An 18,659-nucleotide genomic window follows, 5' to 3' on the forward strand; every position below is an offset into this window, starting at 1 on the left:
AATTTACAAAAGTTTGACCTGATAGATACTGGTCCACATACTTACATTAAAATCTACGACAATTCTACTATGACACAACTATATATTTTTACATTATACACTTCTTTTTACATTGTATTTTATCTGAAGATGTACCTAAGTATGTAATATTTACTGTTCTGTCGAACGTAACTCTTGGAAGTCATCGTGTTAAAGTTACTTCTGTATCACTCGAGCTCCTAGAACTTTCTTTGATCACATCGAGTTCCCTATTTGATAATGAAGAATGTCGAGAAAACTTATGAGTTACACCATAATCACTTTTATCTTCACAAATTTCACGTACACCACTACAACCAACATCATAATCTTTGGTTTCATCCGAATCGTCTTCCGCGGTATCGTTCACTTCAACTTCCAATAAATTATCGTTTTCTTTTACACCGTATACACTAAAACTTCTCTCATGGCTAAGGCTTCGTATCCTATCGAGATTATGCTCTAAATTAGGCATGTTATCATCGTCTATACAAGAGGAGTCATTGAATTTCCACTTTATACTAGAATTAAAATGTTCAACTCCTGGATACATCCCTATACTATTACTTCTATGCCCGAAGACCGGACAGTTCTGGAACTCTCACAATTCTGGGTGCCTCCCATTACAGGTTTTGTTGTAAGTGCCCTCATCCAAGCTAAGATTAGAGCGAGATCGTCCACATTCAAGACCAGGTCGAAATAGACAGAAGTCCGAATTTTTCATCCTGCATTGTCTTGAACACGATTCTATTTGAAATGCAGTTCTGTCTAATTGTCTATAGTCTGTCGGACCATATCCATCGAAAAATCTAGCACTATGTTTGCAAGTACCACTCGGGCATCCTTTAAATGATCCGCTACAGCGGAGAGGATCTCTATGACAAGCTTTTTGAATTGCATGGAGAGAAGTGGAAGAAACCGTTCGTTCTAAAATTTCTCCCCAATATTTTTCCCCGAGTCCTTCGAACTCGCCTTTTGAGTGCAAATCAGATGCAATAGGCGAGCCACAGCAGCCAGTGGGTCTTTCATATCCAGGATATGATTTAGACCTTCGACAGCAAATCTGAAATAAAGATATTATATATGTAAATATTATATTTGTGTTGTTGATGTACCCTTGCCTTTGTTCCTTCAAAGAAAAAAATACCAACAATTGTAAGTAAAACTTAAAACACTATTTAGTCTTACATAAAACTGAAGTAGTTCATTACTAATTCTTCTGAAGTGACTGTTGAGGAGCCAATATAAGAATGGATTCCAAAAACTGTTGCTTAACGCCAACCATGTTACAATGAAATCTAAAGTTGGTGGGACCTGAAAAGAACAACATTGTTATTTATAAAGAATATCAGACATTTAACATGTACAACGAACGTAATAAGAATACCTTGCACCCCGTGCAAGCAGCAACTACTTCTTGAATAGTCGCTGGCGTTACCATCACAATGAATCCTAACGACATAGCGGCCATTGTACGCGATGTGCTTACACTATGTGGTCTCACTGGTGCCTGAACTTGCTGAAAAAAAAGAACGTATTTTACCATTCAGTCCAAAAATATGATTAATACCTTTATTACATTACGTGCAGAAATTAATATTAATTAAAGTCGTTCTAAAGAGTATTATAACATTTTTTTAATATTCGAAAGTGGCTCTGAATCTAATGTTCTGATAATAAAATTTTACATTTATAGTATCTATTGCACGAATGAAAAATAGCCACAACCATAAATGCTGCTATAAACCTCTAACGTAGACATCGCAAAATTGAGTTTTGCAACGGAGGAAAAGTACTTAGTATTATAAATTCAATTTGCTCACTGAAAGAAAAAATATCGAGCGAGCTATTGCCCCTATTTAAATTAAGTCACAGATCGAAATCAGCAATATCTAGGAAAAACTAACTGTTTTAATTAATATTTAATTTTAAACATTTCCTTGTTATTTTTTTATTCAGTCAAATACTATGGATATATCACCGTGCTATTCCATTGTCCCTATTAAAGAAAATTTAAGAATGATAGAAAGTTTCTATTTGATGCATTAACACTGTATGCAGGTTAAAACTTTGAACAATCACAATAGATTAAAAAGCAGCGATAGCCTAGTGGTTAACAAAATTGGCCTCTCGATCGAGGGGTCCGAGGTTCAAATCCCAATCACGCACCTCTGATTTTTCAAAATTATGGGAGTAATTAATTATCACTTGCTTAAACGGTGAAGGAAAACATCGTGAGGAAACCTGCATACCTGAGAGATTTATAAAAAAAAATCTCAAAGGTATGCGAAGTCTAACAATACGCACTTGGCCAGCGCGGTGGACTATGGCCTAAACCTTCTCATTCTGAGAGGAGACCCATACCCAGCAATGGGACAATAATGGGTTGATGATGATGATGATGAATAGATTAAAAGTCTTCGTTTATGTTAATATGTAAAAGTGTTAGTAACAAACCCGTCCAGTATAAATAAAATAATTTTAAATAAAATTTGTCAATTATGTGTTCTATTAGAATTTAAATATTCATCTTTCCTGTTTGTGTATATCTTACCACGGTTTCAATTTCAGAGTGGGATGTTTTAGTACAAGGCGCTTGTACTCCGTTTGTCCTTTGACCATCATCGCATTTGTTTCTGGTCTTGCTGATGTGAAACCCGGAACCATAGCAGTACATTAAAGCCATCGTCGTTGGAAAGTAATATGCGCAACATGACAGAATTCTGAAAATTTTGCAAAACTTTAATAATCAAGTAATTTTATGAAATTTAGAAAAGAAACGCAATATTATTTCGAAGGGAAGAACAATTTTTTTGATTTTTAAATTTATAAAAAGCAAAAAAAGTTTTGCTAGATACATTTATTCACACAAAGAGATTAACCTACATAATGAATAAAAACAGACAATTTTATTCATAGGAATACTTATAAATGCAATTATCGCTAATACTTACCTAAAAGCAACTCTGCTATGGAAAACATCACAAGCCATTAATCCCGTCGCATTGAAATAGTAACCAGATCGAGGGAGCACCATTATAGCGAATAGCGATACTGATAGAATCCAAGTAATACTTATGACCAAAACGCAACCCTGTTTAAAAACGAAAATGTTAACAATGTACAAATTGCAAAAAATCGAAGATTCTATGAACATAAGTACTAAGTAATAGATACTAAGTAAACACTCTTCTAAAAGGTAAATATTGCAACCATCAGATTCGGCTATTTTAGGTTTTGCCATGTTCGTCTATGCGCATATTTATAATTTAACTAAGCAAATTATCATCCGCTACTGACTATATCCTAGATCCCTCGGAAGCCTCTTAGGATATTCACACATTTATAGAATTTTGCGCTACCATAGGTGGTTGTGGAAATACAAATAAAAGCGTTATATTTGTTAAAAAATTCAATTTGATGAAAATAATCAATTATGATGTTCTTCGTTGGGCTGTATCTATTCAGCTTATAACTTCTAAACCCACTTTGTTATCTTTATCATTGTTTGTATCTCAATAAACTTCAAATCTTCTCCGAATTAATACTTTACTTTAAGGATCTTCATTCCTAATACTCGTATCTAAGTTACGTTTCAATCCTGGCTGTCAGAACTTCTTAAGCGGCTCAAAGGAAAGACTGAATACTTTAAAATCTCTGGAAGGTGTTATCAAGCAAAGCCGACTTTGAGTATAAACCTGAATTTTAAATTATTCAGCACTTAACTTCACTTTATTGTGAAGCACACCACCGCAAGTTCGTAAACTCAAATTAGTAACACGAAAATAGTAGACGAGATGGTTAAAGCTTATCAAAGCGTGCTATTTTATAAAGAAGATAATGTAAAACAGAACGATTATTTATATTATTATTATTGATTTTTTTAAATAGTTTTAACTTATGTAAAAGTTTAACTATAATATCATTTAATAGTTACAATAAATATTTGCCACTGTCTTACCTTTTTACTGGAATGCTTATGGTAAGTGTTGGGATGCAACAAGTAAAGGTATCTATCTATCGCCATACAGACTAAAATTACGGCACTTTGTTGACTCACGGCTCCCCTCAAAAGGGCCTGTAAAACAAAATTTCCCTTAAACAATTGTTAACAATGTTTAAGGTTCGGTAACTTGCAAAAGTTTAAACTCGCTTTGCCGAAAACTTTGTGCACAGTCACTAAATAAGCCATTAACGATAAAGAATTAAGCGCTGTAACCATGGAGTTTGAACGATTTCATTGTCCGCTAATGATGCGCAGTCAGCATTTTACCAACAATAAGTCTTTTAAACTGCAGAAGTTTAAGCATATCATCAAAAGAGATACCACAATGGTGATCCGATATTGCACGTCTTTTGCCACATTACAGCACATTAGGAATTTCGTCGAGGTCCCAAACGAATTTCATTACAATCAACTTTGAAGGCAAAGCAAAAACAACATCAAATGTAAATTCAAGGACTTCAGTAAAATAAAATAAATTGGTAGCTGTAACAAACACTCTTATCCCTAGCATCCGATTACCTTTCAACTTCGCCTACTCAATTGAGAACTTTTTTCCGAGGGCCAACTTTACTCATTTTCTCTTCATCTCGTGTTTAAATAAAGTTTTACAAGGACTTTGTAGCTTCGTCTAGCTCTAACTAGATTAAGCAACAATCTTCAAATTCGATAAAATATTAATTTCGCTTGATTGACGTGACGTATTTCGGCTTAACTTTAGTAATGTAAAAGGCTACCAAATTAAATATTAACTTCACAGAAACAAAATTAGCACATATAATAAAAATAAATAAAACACATATTATACGTAGTAAATTATAAGTAAAAGTTATCAATTATTTTGTTAATCTTTCATCGCCTGGTGATAATAAATATAAATATTTCGGTTTTAGGAAGTAAATGAATGGAATATTAGAATTACTATTCTTACCTGAATTTGGCAAAATATCTCGCCGTACGGCCAACACTTGTATAAAGCTGGCAGAAGAGCTACGGGTGCAATGAGGATACCCGTAAACAAATCATTCAACGCCAAAGAAGTCAAAAGGTATCTTGGCTGCAAAATATAACTATTAATAGATAAAGACTTTATGTTAGACCAGTGGTGCAACTCAGAAATCTGATAATCCGCTTAGTATAAACCTAACAAATCAGGATGTAATTGACAATCACTTGGTGGAAGCACTATAAATTGTATACGTAATGCATATATAGGTCTTCGTGAAAAGCTTAAAATACTATTAGTAAAGCAAGAAAGTATGGTATTTGCAAACGTACCTGATTGTCGATATACTTAATATACCTCCGATTATTCAAAACACAGATGAGCACAAGGTTTCCGAAAACGATTCCCATAGACAGAGCAAATATAAAGAAGGCTTTCAAAATGTCCCCTGGAGCAGGAAAGGTGGAAGGCCAACCTTTGTTGTGGAGCCAACACGAGTTATTAGAAAGGGATGGCGCTACGAGCAATGCGCCTTTGGTCGAGTCGAACATAGTCGGCGCCTGCGAACAGCAGCGCACTCTTCATTTGAATAAGGCATTTAGATCGCATGCAACACAGCGTAGTTTTAGTTGCGTCAGTTTTTCTTAGCTATATTTTGTTATTTTCATCGATCACAGCTGCCTCTTAAGCTTCATTTTGACATGCGGGATGAACGACCACTTCTCTGATACTTCGAAAACTTTTTGTCATCATCCCCTGAAACAAAGACAGCAATTAAAATTTGGTATAAAACACAATTTCGTGAGTAAAACACTTTGTAACTATTCATTGTTGATGGATATATTTATAAGCGAAATCACTATATCGCTTAAACTGCTTCTCTCGTAGTAGAAAATTACATGGAAATTGGTCATTTTCCATTTTGAATCCGAAATCGAATAATACATTTTATGCTACAAAACATTTCAATTTATCCTTTAACAGAACAAATTTGACTTTCATTGAACCTGTTGACGTGACGAAAAATTTCCCTTCGAAATCGGGAGAACTCCAAATGCGCTCACGTAAAATTCAAAATACGATCTTTGGGACGTCTCATAAAATATTCCTGTTGCGTTCCAAAGAAAAGAAGGGACGGCAATGTCTCCTAAGCCTCGGAGACTGAATCAATTTTACTTTTGTCGTAACCGGGATTAGCGAGAAAAATTATTTCAGTTCTAATCAAAGTTTAAAAACCATTCAACGTTACGTAAACGCTTTGGTGTAATTATGTTTTTGAAGGATTTGAAATTAAACCAAAAATACTTTTATTTTAGAGTAACAACAAAAAACAAATTTACATTCATAATTAATAATTATTACAGAAATTCTCAGATTCTTTCCTTTTTTCTAGAATCATGAATTCTAATTGAAAAGTTGCTTGAAAAAATATTTGATTAAATTTTTCATATTAATACATTTTATGTTTATTAGGTAGGAAAAACGTCGTTATGAAATTATACCTTTACAAAGGAATTTAGATTTATTCTATTTAACTTCAATAATATATACCTACAATATATTTAAGTTCCATCATCAGTAATTGTAATTTAAAAACATTAAATGCACTTTGAACCACTTATATTGTATTGTATTATTGAAAAAATATACATAACTAATAACCAAGTAACATACTAACTAGGCATATACATACTACCCTTATGTTGTGAAAAAAATATATAACTAACTAAATAACATAATAACTCGGCACATATCTACTACATGTATATGCCAAGTTTTTGAATAACATACAAATCCAACAAGGTTTGTTGTTATAAAACTAGTGCAAGTATCAAGGTTCTGACATTTATTCAACTTATATTGCGTCAACTAAAATTATTGGCTTAGCGTTTAATACTGCACCGTAATCTGGAATCCAATAAAGTGCGTCTATCCACTAATCGTATTGACCTCTATTTCATCGTCTGTGCATATAGTAATTAGATTTCGATGAACGAAGGTTAAATCGTTACATAGACTAGAGGTGAGATATACTAGGTAATATGCGTACTGAGTCCAAAAACTATTAACACAAAAACTAGGTCCACGAGTATTTAGGCGTCTCTATTTTAATGACGTTTCCAGAACTAGCGTAGATATAGCTATACTCCTAACATCGAGATATAGTAATGGAGTATTATTACGATTTATGAATTATTAACGTCTATTAAGCTGAATACATAAACGTTTTCGTTTTAAAATACTTTAAATTAAATAGTATTGAAAATTTAAATCAATTAAAAGTCAGTTCTTTACATATCAAATTATTTAGAAATTACCTTCGATCACTAATAAGAACCAAATTACTCAATATTTTACAATTTACTTGAACACAAAACATCCATCCACGAATAAATTAAATGACAGTTGTTTATTATAATGCTACAAAAGTCACTTTAAAACTTATAACGTAAACAATAAGCACCATTCCTGTGAGGTATCTTAACGTACTGATTTAAAAAATAAATATTCCGAAATACATACATTGTTTTGGTAAGTACCTAGTACCAACCAACTGAATACTTTACAATCGCACATCGTGATAATCCTCCTTCAGGCACCCAGAAAACGATTCACAACGGATTATAAAGGCTTTTTCAAGGTTATGTAACCGTGAAAATAAATCTCTTGTAAGCACAGATTTTTATTTTCTTCATACATATACCGACTACCGAATATAGTATTATCTTTAGATCATAGGAACGTACCAGCAATAAAATCGAAATTATCGGCAAATCCGTGCCTGGAGAACTTGACTTCGGAATAAAACCAACCTCATTATGTCAAGAGAAACTCTTCACCTCGTAGAATATTTTTCACCGCAAAAACGAAAAGAGAAATGTACCGGAGATATGTGACTGGGGTTGTGACACGTATCCTAGGAATCTGGCCACCAATCTGGAACTAGCGTTTCTCGTAAGAACATTTCTTAGATTGGCGAAGTAACTGTCGATTTCCTAAAGGAAATAACTTCGCTAAGACGCTAAGTGCCGTCGTGTTTTCTACGGATATTTTTTGTTCAGCACTCCTGACAAACTCAATAATATCTATGTGTATGTACCTTCGAAATTGAGTTTGTTGCTCGATGAACTCCATAATAAGTATGTTGCGTTTATCCTTGTTGATGGTAAAGAAAATTACCGTTTTCAGAATCGTTGTCTTATGACGAGGAGAAATGTAAATATCATTTCGGCTACACACATGTGAATATTTTTTTAACTACATATATTCACCACTACCACACCTATTTCTGCCTTATAGTTGTACTGCTGTGTTCTTATGTGTAGGATTTGTATTCAGCCAATTCGCTTTTTCAATATTTTTTTCTTTTGAAGACTAACAATGATACAGTAAATAATTTCAGGTAAAACTCCTGTTCTAATGGAAATTATTACAAATTAAGTAACCATGACTGCCTAACTTAACGTGGGTCTCGTTAATCGTCTATTTGGTACTAGCTAACCCGGCAAACTTTGTATCGCCTCAAAATCTATTTATCAAATATATTTCATATAAAATATAGCTTATGTTACTCGTGGATAATGTAGCTTTCGAATGGTGAAAGAATTTTTAAAATCGGTCCAGTAGTTTTTGAGCCTATTCATTACAATCAAACAAACAAACAAAGTTTTCCTCTTTATAATATTAGTATAGATGACACATAGATTAAAGTCGCATTAAAGAGTAATCGTATATCAAAATCCTCAAACGTTGATAACTACAATAAATTTCTCTCAATAACGAGGCTCGACAAACACAAGCATTACCCAACAGTATTCAAACATTGCTCTATAACCTATCATGTCGCAGAGTACACTTACAATGAACGGTAAATTCAACAGTGTGTCAAAAACTGAGCCTGCGAATTCAACTCGAATTCATACCGAATTCAAGCGACTGCATCGTTAAGTAATCAATACGAAATGTGATTTTGTTACCAACTAGTTTATACTGGACTGCTATGGTTATATCCTTGTTGATGCGCGAAAGCCTCTTTTTTCTGATCTATATTTTTGCATCATATTTTACATCTTTACGATAAATTAATAAAAAGCAACAATAATAATTGGCAAAAAAAGAAAGCACAGATCAGTATGAGTGGTTTTTTTGTTGTTTGACTGAAATAATGTTTTAACAAGGTTTAATGATTATCACCAATGATGCTAAAATATTGTCACATTATTATAAATTTACTTCACAACATAAATTGGAGGACTTAACGTTGAGTTAAAAGAATTATAGTAGTTATGAATACGAAAGAGACTTTTGACACTGCTCACTATGAAAAAGGAATTTACATTCACAATTTTATTTCAATGATATTCAAATCGTTTGGTACCACTTTTGAAATTTTACGAAACTAATGTTTATGTAAGTAATGTTTGCATATTTGACATTTTAAGATTGCACTAAAAGTTAACTTTTCTTAAAAGAAGAAGTAGAAAACTAGCATGCATTCAACCTAAAAGAGTAGCTAATGCCCCATAAGCATCTGTTATCAACCCTAGATAAGATTTTATTCCTACCTTAAGTTGGCCACAGATGCGTTAATACCCCTGCGTACGAAGTTGGAACGTGTCATACAAGTATGTCTCCCTTACCACACACTTCAAAGCCAAATAGGGCAGCGCATAACTTTATTGTTATTGGCAGAAGTAGGTGAGACAGTAGTGCTTCCGGAGTCGAACCATAAAGTTTCTACCACCTTCGTCATACTTCCACATTTGTGAAGACCTATTCACTAAGCCATAAAATATTTAAAAGGGAGATATTTTAAAGCAACATTGGTCAATAATTTATAGTTTACAGATAGACGCACGGGGTCAAAGCTATAAATTTGTCAACACGTCAAAAACCAAACCATGAACTATGACTGCCGACAGCGGCATTTCAAGTGGTTACATCAAATCGCGGCATCAAATCAATCCGAAATGACATTTGACGATTCAACGTTGTTGTGTACGCTAGTGTTTATTGATTTTATTGTGAATGAATACCATTTTTGAAGGTTAATAACTATCCTTCTACTAGATTTCTTTGATGCATACTAGTACAAGGATGTCAACCAGACTAGGAATTAGGACGTCTAAGTTTCAAATAGGCCCTTAATAAAATATGGGTCCTCATGATCAATAAACATAAGTAGCAGTCCTATTCTTACTTATTGATTGCATTTGGGGATAGATTACGTAGTACATGATCGGCAGTGACCACTTCAAAGCAGACGGCCCATATAGTCGTTTGCTGTTTCCGTTAAATATTTAAAAATACATTTAAACTTGCAACATACATATTTATCTTAGCACATTTTCATCGAATTTAACATCACTGAAAGTACTAAATTACCTTATTTAAATTTTGAATGTACCCTCAAAATAATTTAGGTATAGCCCCGGGAAATTTAAAGTCTACTACCAGAAGTTATTATCTAAATTGTTGTTGTAATGCACGAATTTCGTATAAAATTTGGTCAAAGTACAATAATAATAAAGTTGGCGAGCAGTTTAATATTTATCACCAAATTTACTTCAACAGTTATGCGCTGACGTGTTGAGTTTTTAAAAACGTGTTAAGGTGGAGACAGTTAGTCTGAGGCAAAGTATTGCTAACGAAGCCTCAGTAATTCTTATTAGTATAATTTGGTCACAAAGGACCAATCTACTCCTAAATAAGTTGAGAATTCAATCATTTTTGAATTTGATTAAATGTTTAGAACCAATTACCATCAGGTAGATTGCATGATCATTATTTTGAAACTTAAAAGTTTAAGGTTACGAAATGAAAATTCGAAAATTAAATGCATGCAAAATGTTTACTTTTAAAATACCTCAATCTATTTGTTATAATTATCTGTAAGTAACTGTATCTACACTTATAAATGAAATAAAAACGAAAATTGTTAATAGTTATCCGTAGTAAATTCGACAATTACTATTACACCTTAGATTTCATTTTGTATTTTCGCCAACGTTTACTTTTAAATAAAAAGCTGAGCACAAGATTTGAATAAACGAACATTTGAATGCATGGCTCGCCTTATAGCAATAACACTAGACTCAACTATAAAAATATCGATAGCCGAGTCGCCCCAAGCAGGCGCCGGAATGTCTACAAACATGCTCTTAAGAAAAAAAGAAAATGACAAGGAAATTGGTATTAGATAAGCTCCATTTTTACACTATTCTTACACACCATACCTATATGGATGTTAATCAATCATTTTGTTATTGAATTCCATATTTGTCTTTATTTATGACATGAAATATCGCAGCGCTTGTAGCACATGTGACGTTAATAGTTGATTAATATTTAATGTAATAGCAAGTAGTGATTTATTCCATGTACCATTTCAAATAAAAAACAAACTGCTGTATGTATCCTAGTTACTCCGAAAATTTAAAATTTTAATGAAAAATATGGCCAAACTTATTTAGAAAAAAACACTTTAAAAAGTGCCAAGCTATTTCCAACCAATGCCAGCAAGTTTTACCTTAATATCTTGTATTACCGTAAATGCCACTAAGGTAGTTTCAGTAGTTTCAGTTTCGGATTGAAAAGGAATTGTAGGCTACTCGTTTTATTCAAATGCATTTTTCCAGAGTGCATAGTATTTGCACCTCAATGTTATTCTAAAGGTGCTTGTCTTTTTGTTCAAAGTGACTCGTTTCTATTGTTTTGGAATTTAAAATCCAATTTATGCAGGTATTTAAAAGTATTCCATTAATTTACATCAAATTAATCTGAAGACTTTAGTGAGGGTAATATGTATTCCATTTGCACAGTTAGAAGATTGGAATTTACCAAGTAAGCCTTGAAAGTAATAAAATCCGCCGTAAAATCCTCAGCCTCTCTGTCCTGCCTTTTAAATCTAAATGTTTCGTTTGGGAGAAGTTGATCTTTGAAATACCTTTTTCAGAGCTTCAGATAACGTCCGAATAATTAAATGAAATGGAAAGGGAAGTGGTTTTTCGATGACCCGTATTAAAGTGTTTAGGATTTTAAACGGAATCCAACTTCAACGGAGGCAAGTAGAACATATAAAGCAAATAAGTTGATAAAAAATATTAAAGCTAATATTTCTCTGAAATATCAATGATTTATTATTTTTCATCCAAATTATAGAAATATTTATCAAGAATAATCAATTTTACGACTTTTTAAATTACGAGGGAGGGTTTTTAAAGACTACAAAAACGAAAACTGTATAAATTTAAAGTTAGCTATTGTTGTTTTGTAAAATAAGTAATAGGGAACTAAAAAATATAACAAACTACAATTATTATAATGAAACATTTTGGTAGTAATCTTAACCAATCGGGAGCGTGTCCAATTGTCCATTTCTGCACAAAGAAGAAATTTTGAACATCTGTTTGAACTCATGTTATGCGACCTAGTTATAAAATAAATTTTAGAGCAGTGAGCTCCCAAAAACTAACATAATTAAATTGAGGTATAACGAAATCATTTCGTTTTAATTACATTTTTTTTAAATAATCAAATGACATTTGTTATTCTGTTTCGGGAAGCAAATAAAATAAGGATTTTTTTAAATATTGTGAGGATCGTGAACTTTGTCATTTGACTTAGTGAAAATGTAATCCTTAGGATAAATAAAAGGTTTGGCTATAATAAATAATAAACAATCATGATAATAATATGTTCCTGATTCCTGATAGTACATGAATTTAAATTAAATAAAAAACAACTGTAAAAACACACAATTAGCGATTGTCCCAACTTAAAGTATAACAACACTCTGTTATTAAATTACTCCATTAATCCATTGTGTGCAATTTAAGAAAAATACAAAAACTCGAAAACCATGAAATTGATGAAATTGTGTTAAGGAGGATACTATACCAATATGTACAATCGGTTATACTCGTATACGTAAGTCGTATGTATACTTAAGAACTATGTAGAAACTCTAGTAGTTCGTTTGTGATCATAAGTGCATCGTTCAATCAATGTACTTGACATAATAATGTCACCACAAATATCACGTAAGTGGACCAAGAATGTAAAGTGAAAATTTTAAATGCGGCGTTCTTGGAAATTAAATTACGGGCTCAAGTATTTTCATAATTGGGTTATTTTAATTATCTATAATATTTTCATTAAACATGCACTAAATATGAATTAAATAATTCGCCAAGTACGAGTCGAACTCGTACATGGCGGCTTCCGTACTACCAAATGTTCATTATTTTAATTCATTTTATGATTTTCAACAATACTTAATTATATAACACATAAATAGATGGCGTTGGGGTGACGATGGGACGACGATTATACGTAATCAAAATATAATAAAATTAAAATAAGTATATTAAAATATGTTTTATGGTTCTTATTTGTACTTATTAAAATACCATTTATAGTAGTAAACGTACTGTAAAAAATTCAACCGTCTTCCTAGTACAGTTTAACAGTTAGATCGAAAAATGCCGAAAAAATCGGGTTTGTTGTATGGAGGAAACTTTATTTAATTTTTAGTATTTGTTGTTATAGATGCCACCGTTATGCCTCCTCTGTCAAAATTTCATGTGTCTATCTATTACGGTTTAAGCGGTAGAACCCTGTGACAGACGGACAGACGGACAGACGGACAGACGGACAGACAGCGAAGTCTTAGTAATAGGGTTCCGTTTTTACCCTTTGGGTACGGAACCCTAAAAATGTTTAGTAATAATACAATACATGTACAGCAGACTACGAATAGAGCCTCGTACATATAATTATGTTTTACTAAAATATTAGGTAAACAAGTTACATGTTTTCAAAAACGAGAAACCCGACGTAGATGAGTCCCATATGTCCAGACAAAGCGATATAAAAGCGCCATTTTATGTTTCAAAAAAATTTATATGACCAGTGCCACTTGCGCTACCGAGACGAATGCACCTTATGTATGTGTATAGTGTATCAAAGAAATGGTCATACGTATTCACATATACTTCGAACCTTCCCTTTTATTACGAGATACGAGAATTATATATATTAAATATTAAAACATATTTTAGTGGTTTTCTTTGTTGTTATACGGTAATAAGTACAAGAAAATATGAATGTAAGGAAAATGGTCCATAATATTGTTTTACTCCAATCTCCACAAATCTTTAGGCTCGTATTGTACTGCAAATGTCATAAGGAGCGCCGCGGGCAGTCCTCTTGATGTAGGTCGAGATAATTATGAAGTACTTATAATGCGTCTATCGGGCGCCACCCCGGAACACTAATTCTTACACACCCTCTCAACATTTGGCCGAAAACGTACCACCCAGTGAGAAAGTTATGATCTCGACTCGCAAGTCACGTTTCATTTAACGACTCGACAAATTATATTTTCTTTCATCCCCGCAAAGTACCGAGTGTGTGAGCACGGATCCTATTCAATAAATCCACAATACCCGGCCTTATTCTCGAGGAATAAAGACCAAAACGTGCTTCTTCAACTATACCCAAGAAGTATGGTCGACTTTGCGAAGAGCAACTTCACTTGTTACTGGAAATGTTTTGTTATTATGTGTTGTTACTTATAACCTTTGCCTTTGATTCGTGAAATCGTTTCTTTACGATTCTTGGCTGTTAACATTGTTGTAAATAGTAGGTATGAGTTTATGCGAAAAACACCATTTCATATTATATCTATTTTCGTCTTTTTAGCTAGCTTTCAGTAAACACAAAAATATAGAAGCTTTAATTTTTCACATATTGCGTACATCAGCTAAATATGGGTATTTTAGTTTGAATTTAAAATTACGCCATATACATAACATAAATAAGTAAGGTACGTACGTTTATTTTTATGAATTTAATGATTTGGGGTAATAGGAAATTCGTGGAGACTTTGAGTGGTAACCATTCTATCGCCGTCTCTATTAGAAGAATATACCACAACCCTATTGATCTGACTAGATTAGTTCTGACAACGTGTAGAAATAATATGAAAAAATATACACTAGAAACTTGGCGTAATCCTCGTATCTTTATATTTTACGACTGGATAACAAACACAAGTCTCAAAGGAAATCCTATCAGTTTCGCTGTAAACAACAGTCTCTATACTTTATCATAAAACCGACTGTACCCTTAGTATGAGTTATAACGTTTTTACGTAAATGACTGTTTGTTTACGTATTTGCCCATACATTTCCAATAAGCGCCCCTATCGGATTGTATCAGAACTGATTGGAAATGTATCGGAAATACGCAAACGAATACAAAAACAGTCATTTGTGTAAAAACATAAAAACTCATACTAAGAGTACCGAGCACTACATTTCTCTAACACAGTTTGTCATTTCTACTCAGCTTTATTTGTTTCTAAACAAGCCACGACGCTGCAATTGCTTTTATATAATGCAGCTGGCATAATACGACTCGATCGTTCAGTTGGCTTTTAGTAAGGTTCCATTTCTTACAGGCTTTTTGTAAAGGCCAACTCCATTGTAACAATACAATCAGAACTTTCGCGCACTATTGAATTGCCTAGTCATCATATTTTGTAAAATAAATCAGTTACTACTTTTATTATGTTACGAGTGGAAAAGTGGGAAATAGTCTACCTGACAATAATTACAAAAATAATAATCAAAATAGGGTGAAAACGAAACACATCCTTTCAGAGGCTAATCATAAATACATTTTCGCCTCTGATGATTAAGTGATTATACTCTTTTATATATATAAAATATTAATGTAAACGACTGTATTATATAAATATGTGATGCCGCCGCAGTCAAAGCTTAAAGCATGAGAAACTCTACTTTCCAATATGTATCTCACCTGATGTAGACACAGCTACACATGAATATTATTTAGATCACTACAATATGAATAAATAAATACTCTTATTACTAATCTAAGATAAGACCATTTTAATGATTGTACTTATTTAAGGAATAAAAATTGAATCATAAATAACATAGCAATACTTTTATAGCTTTATCACCCTAAATGTTATTTATTACACCTCAACCGTTTCGAAAAAAATGTGTTGTGATTTTTGTTTTTCCTAATTTTCAAAACCTAGTCTAGACGCAGGCAGCGACCCTTTCAAGCTAGAATTAAACAGGCGTTTGCCCTTCACGCCGGAATAATGCAATTCTTTGAGGTATTATTTTCTTATTTTCTTTGCTTTGTGCGTAGCCGAGCTTGAAGTTATAACACCATGCGGATTTTCTTCTGAGCAAAGGATTTTCCTTTGTACAAACCTTTAATATTTACCATTGTTATGTTATGACAATAACCACAGTTATTGTTAGTTTGCTCACACCCATTTTGCTGTCATGTTCAATATAAGTGGATAAGGCCTTTATTAATATGTAAAACTAATTATCTTTTGAATACTATATAATTATTCGTACATTATAATGAAGCTATATTTTTACATCATTTCATTATGATATCTGGCATCCCAAAATTTTGACAACAAAAAAGTTGTAAGTAAAAGCAATTTATTTATTAATCCAATCACTTAGACTCTAAATTTAATTTAAAACTTCTTTTTTAACAAGTGATTGACCCAAATAGTCTAAGAGGTGGTTTTGAAAAAACCTTTTTTTCATTTGTGTTCATGCTTTAACCTGAAATACGTAAGTTAATACTAATAACCTATTATTTTCTAAAAACAAGCTAAAAATAATTCTGACGGGTATACATATTTTACGCATAAAGTACCACTTGTAGGAAGGTTGAACGGCGTAAATGCGGTTCATAGAAGGGTTGTGCTAACGCTCGCGTAGGTATATACCACAAAATAAATTATAGTTGTTATTGTTTCTGACAGGGTTGATGCAGGTACAGGAAATAATTGAATAGAAACCACATTATGGCCAGGTGTGCGGCGATTGAACAGTTGTAAGTTTAGTTCCTCAGCGACCAGGTACATAAGGAACGAAAGTTAAATTAAAAGAAATTATATCTAAAAAAGTTGATTATTCTTTCATAGATTGAGACTGCTAAAGACTTGAAATTCTTAAAAATAGCTTTATATAAAACGTTATGATCACATAAACTAGCTACCTTTTTAACCGTAAATTTGATACAAGTTTAGTTATGGGCACATTTAATATTCCTATATTTAATAACAGTTTAAACTAAATAAACCATTATGTAAGTTTTCTTTGTAAAATCTTAAGTACTTTATCAGTAGTAATTTAATGTACTTAGTAATTTTACGCAATTATATTATTTTCAAAATGACTAGTTGAAAATAAATAAATACGTAAAATAAATATTTTTTGCTATCACTTACTGTATATAAAATTCTCGTGTCACAATGTTAGTTACAGTACTCCTCCGAAACGGCTTTACCGATTTTCACCAAATTTTATATGCATATTCAGTAGGTCTAAGAATCTGCTACTATCTATTTTTCATACCCCTAAGTGATAAGGGTTGTTCACCCTTAGCATTTTTTTATATATATGGCAATACAACGTTTGCCGGGTCAGCTAGTAATATACATTTTTATTGTTGACATGTGTGTTACCTGTAGGAATAGATTTACCAAGAGTCTGACAGAGCGATATACTTCAAATGGTAAGATAAGCAAGCCCTCACATCAAAATGCCTGCCAGATAGCAACCCTACATTACCCTTGTTAGTCAAGTTGTTCGTATCATTGATTTATTATGCTGATAGAAGACCGAAGTTAGACAAATGAACTGCCCGGAAACAAAGTAGTGGGAACCCGTAAAGAAATTGTTACGAATCTCGCTGTCTTTTTGTTTGCTACCAGTGATTTCCTAATACTATTAGGTATTACATTGTAGGTGATATGACAGCTTTGTAAATATATAATTAAACAAATAATATTTTTACACTCTTAACTACATGGGATTGTTCAAACCTTTTTAAGATGTTAATTTTCACACAATCAAATATGTAAAAACTTTTTTATGGTATTAATCTAAACATAAACTATTAAAATTATTTTGACTATGAATTCAATAAAGTATGATGATTTACTCCGAATATATATAAGACTATTTTGTTAATAAATGATTGAATAAACTTCATGCATAACTTAGCGACACCACGCGAGAAAAACTGTCGTATATAAATTATATTTCGCGGCTCTTAAATAAAATAGTGAAGTTTTTAGCTACTCAACTTCATTGCCCTGAACAATAAACAAATATAAATAGACCCAGAAGCAATTATTGATATGAAATGTATCCAGTATCCACTCATTATGTTTACTGATGCAAAATAGATACAAGACATATCTCCGAAAATGTCCTTAGTTAAGCTGAAGTTTGCCGGCCTTATTGTAGTACGTTGTGTTAGTTTCAAATCGCTCTTTTATTGTTGCATGTAGAATGAGTTCAAGCGGAACCTTTGTCCCATTTAAAAATGACACGGAAACAAAGAAAGTCTCGCGGAAAATTAAAACGAGGAATTGTCCTTGCAGTAAGACATTACGCTCCTCTCATTTACACAACGCTAAATTCTCGTAATGTTTAGCACAAACGCAATTTTCATGTACGAACTAAATTTAGACGATATGTGCTCAAAATTTACTTTTAAATGTAGTTCAAATCGCATTTATTTATATACCATTGATTTAGAACTCTTTGTCACGTTGATGGCTCACCACATGATTTGCTGATTAAAAAAAAAATATAATTTTAACGCAAAAATTAC

The 18,659-nt window shown here is 32.5% G+C and overlaps 1 protein-coding gene across 1 annotated transcript in view; it reads right to left on the reverse strand.

Annotated features, from left to right (window-relative positions):
• Positions 1–469: 469 nt before the first annotated feature.
• The window catches only part of LOC140744841 (trace amine-associated receptor 1), a 55,309-nt gene continuing 37,119 nt past the window's right edge, over positions 470–18,659 (reverse strand). The window contains exons 2-9 of the mRNA XM_073076532.1: positions 5,300–5,723; positions 4,953–5,078; positions 3,980–4,096; positions 2,973–3,112; positions 2,573–2,741; positions 1,406–1,537; positions 1,207–1,332; positions 470–1,081 (exon numbers count right to left, since the gene is read on the reverse strand). Coding sequence (XP_072932633.1) covers positions 620–1,081; positions 1,207–1,332; positions 1,406–1,537; positions 2,573–2,741; positions 2,973–3,112; positions 3,980–4,096; positions 4,953–5,078; positions 5,300–5,518 — 1,491 coding nt within the window. The 5' untranslated portion in view covers positions 5,519–5,723 and the 3' untranslated portion in view covers positions 470–619. The remainder of the gene's footprint in view (positions 1,082–1,206; positions 1,333–1,405; positions 1,538–2,572; positions 2,742–2,972; positions 3,113–3,979; positions 4,097–4,952; positions 5,079–5,299; positions 5,724–18,659) is intronic.

The sequence above is a fragment of the Epargyreus clarus genome, unplaced genomic scaffold (genome assembly GCF_041222505.1).
Source record: "Epargyreus clarus isolate Ecla_fem2 unplaced genomic scaffold, WU_Ecla_fem_2.2 ptg000009l, whole genome shotgun sequence".
In the NCBI taxonomy this organism is placed as follows: domain Eukaryota; kingdom Metazoa; phylum Arthropoda; class Insecta; order Lepidoptera; family Hesperiidae; genus Epargyreus; species Epargyreus clarus.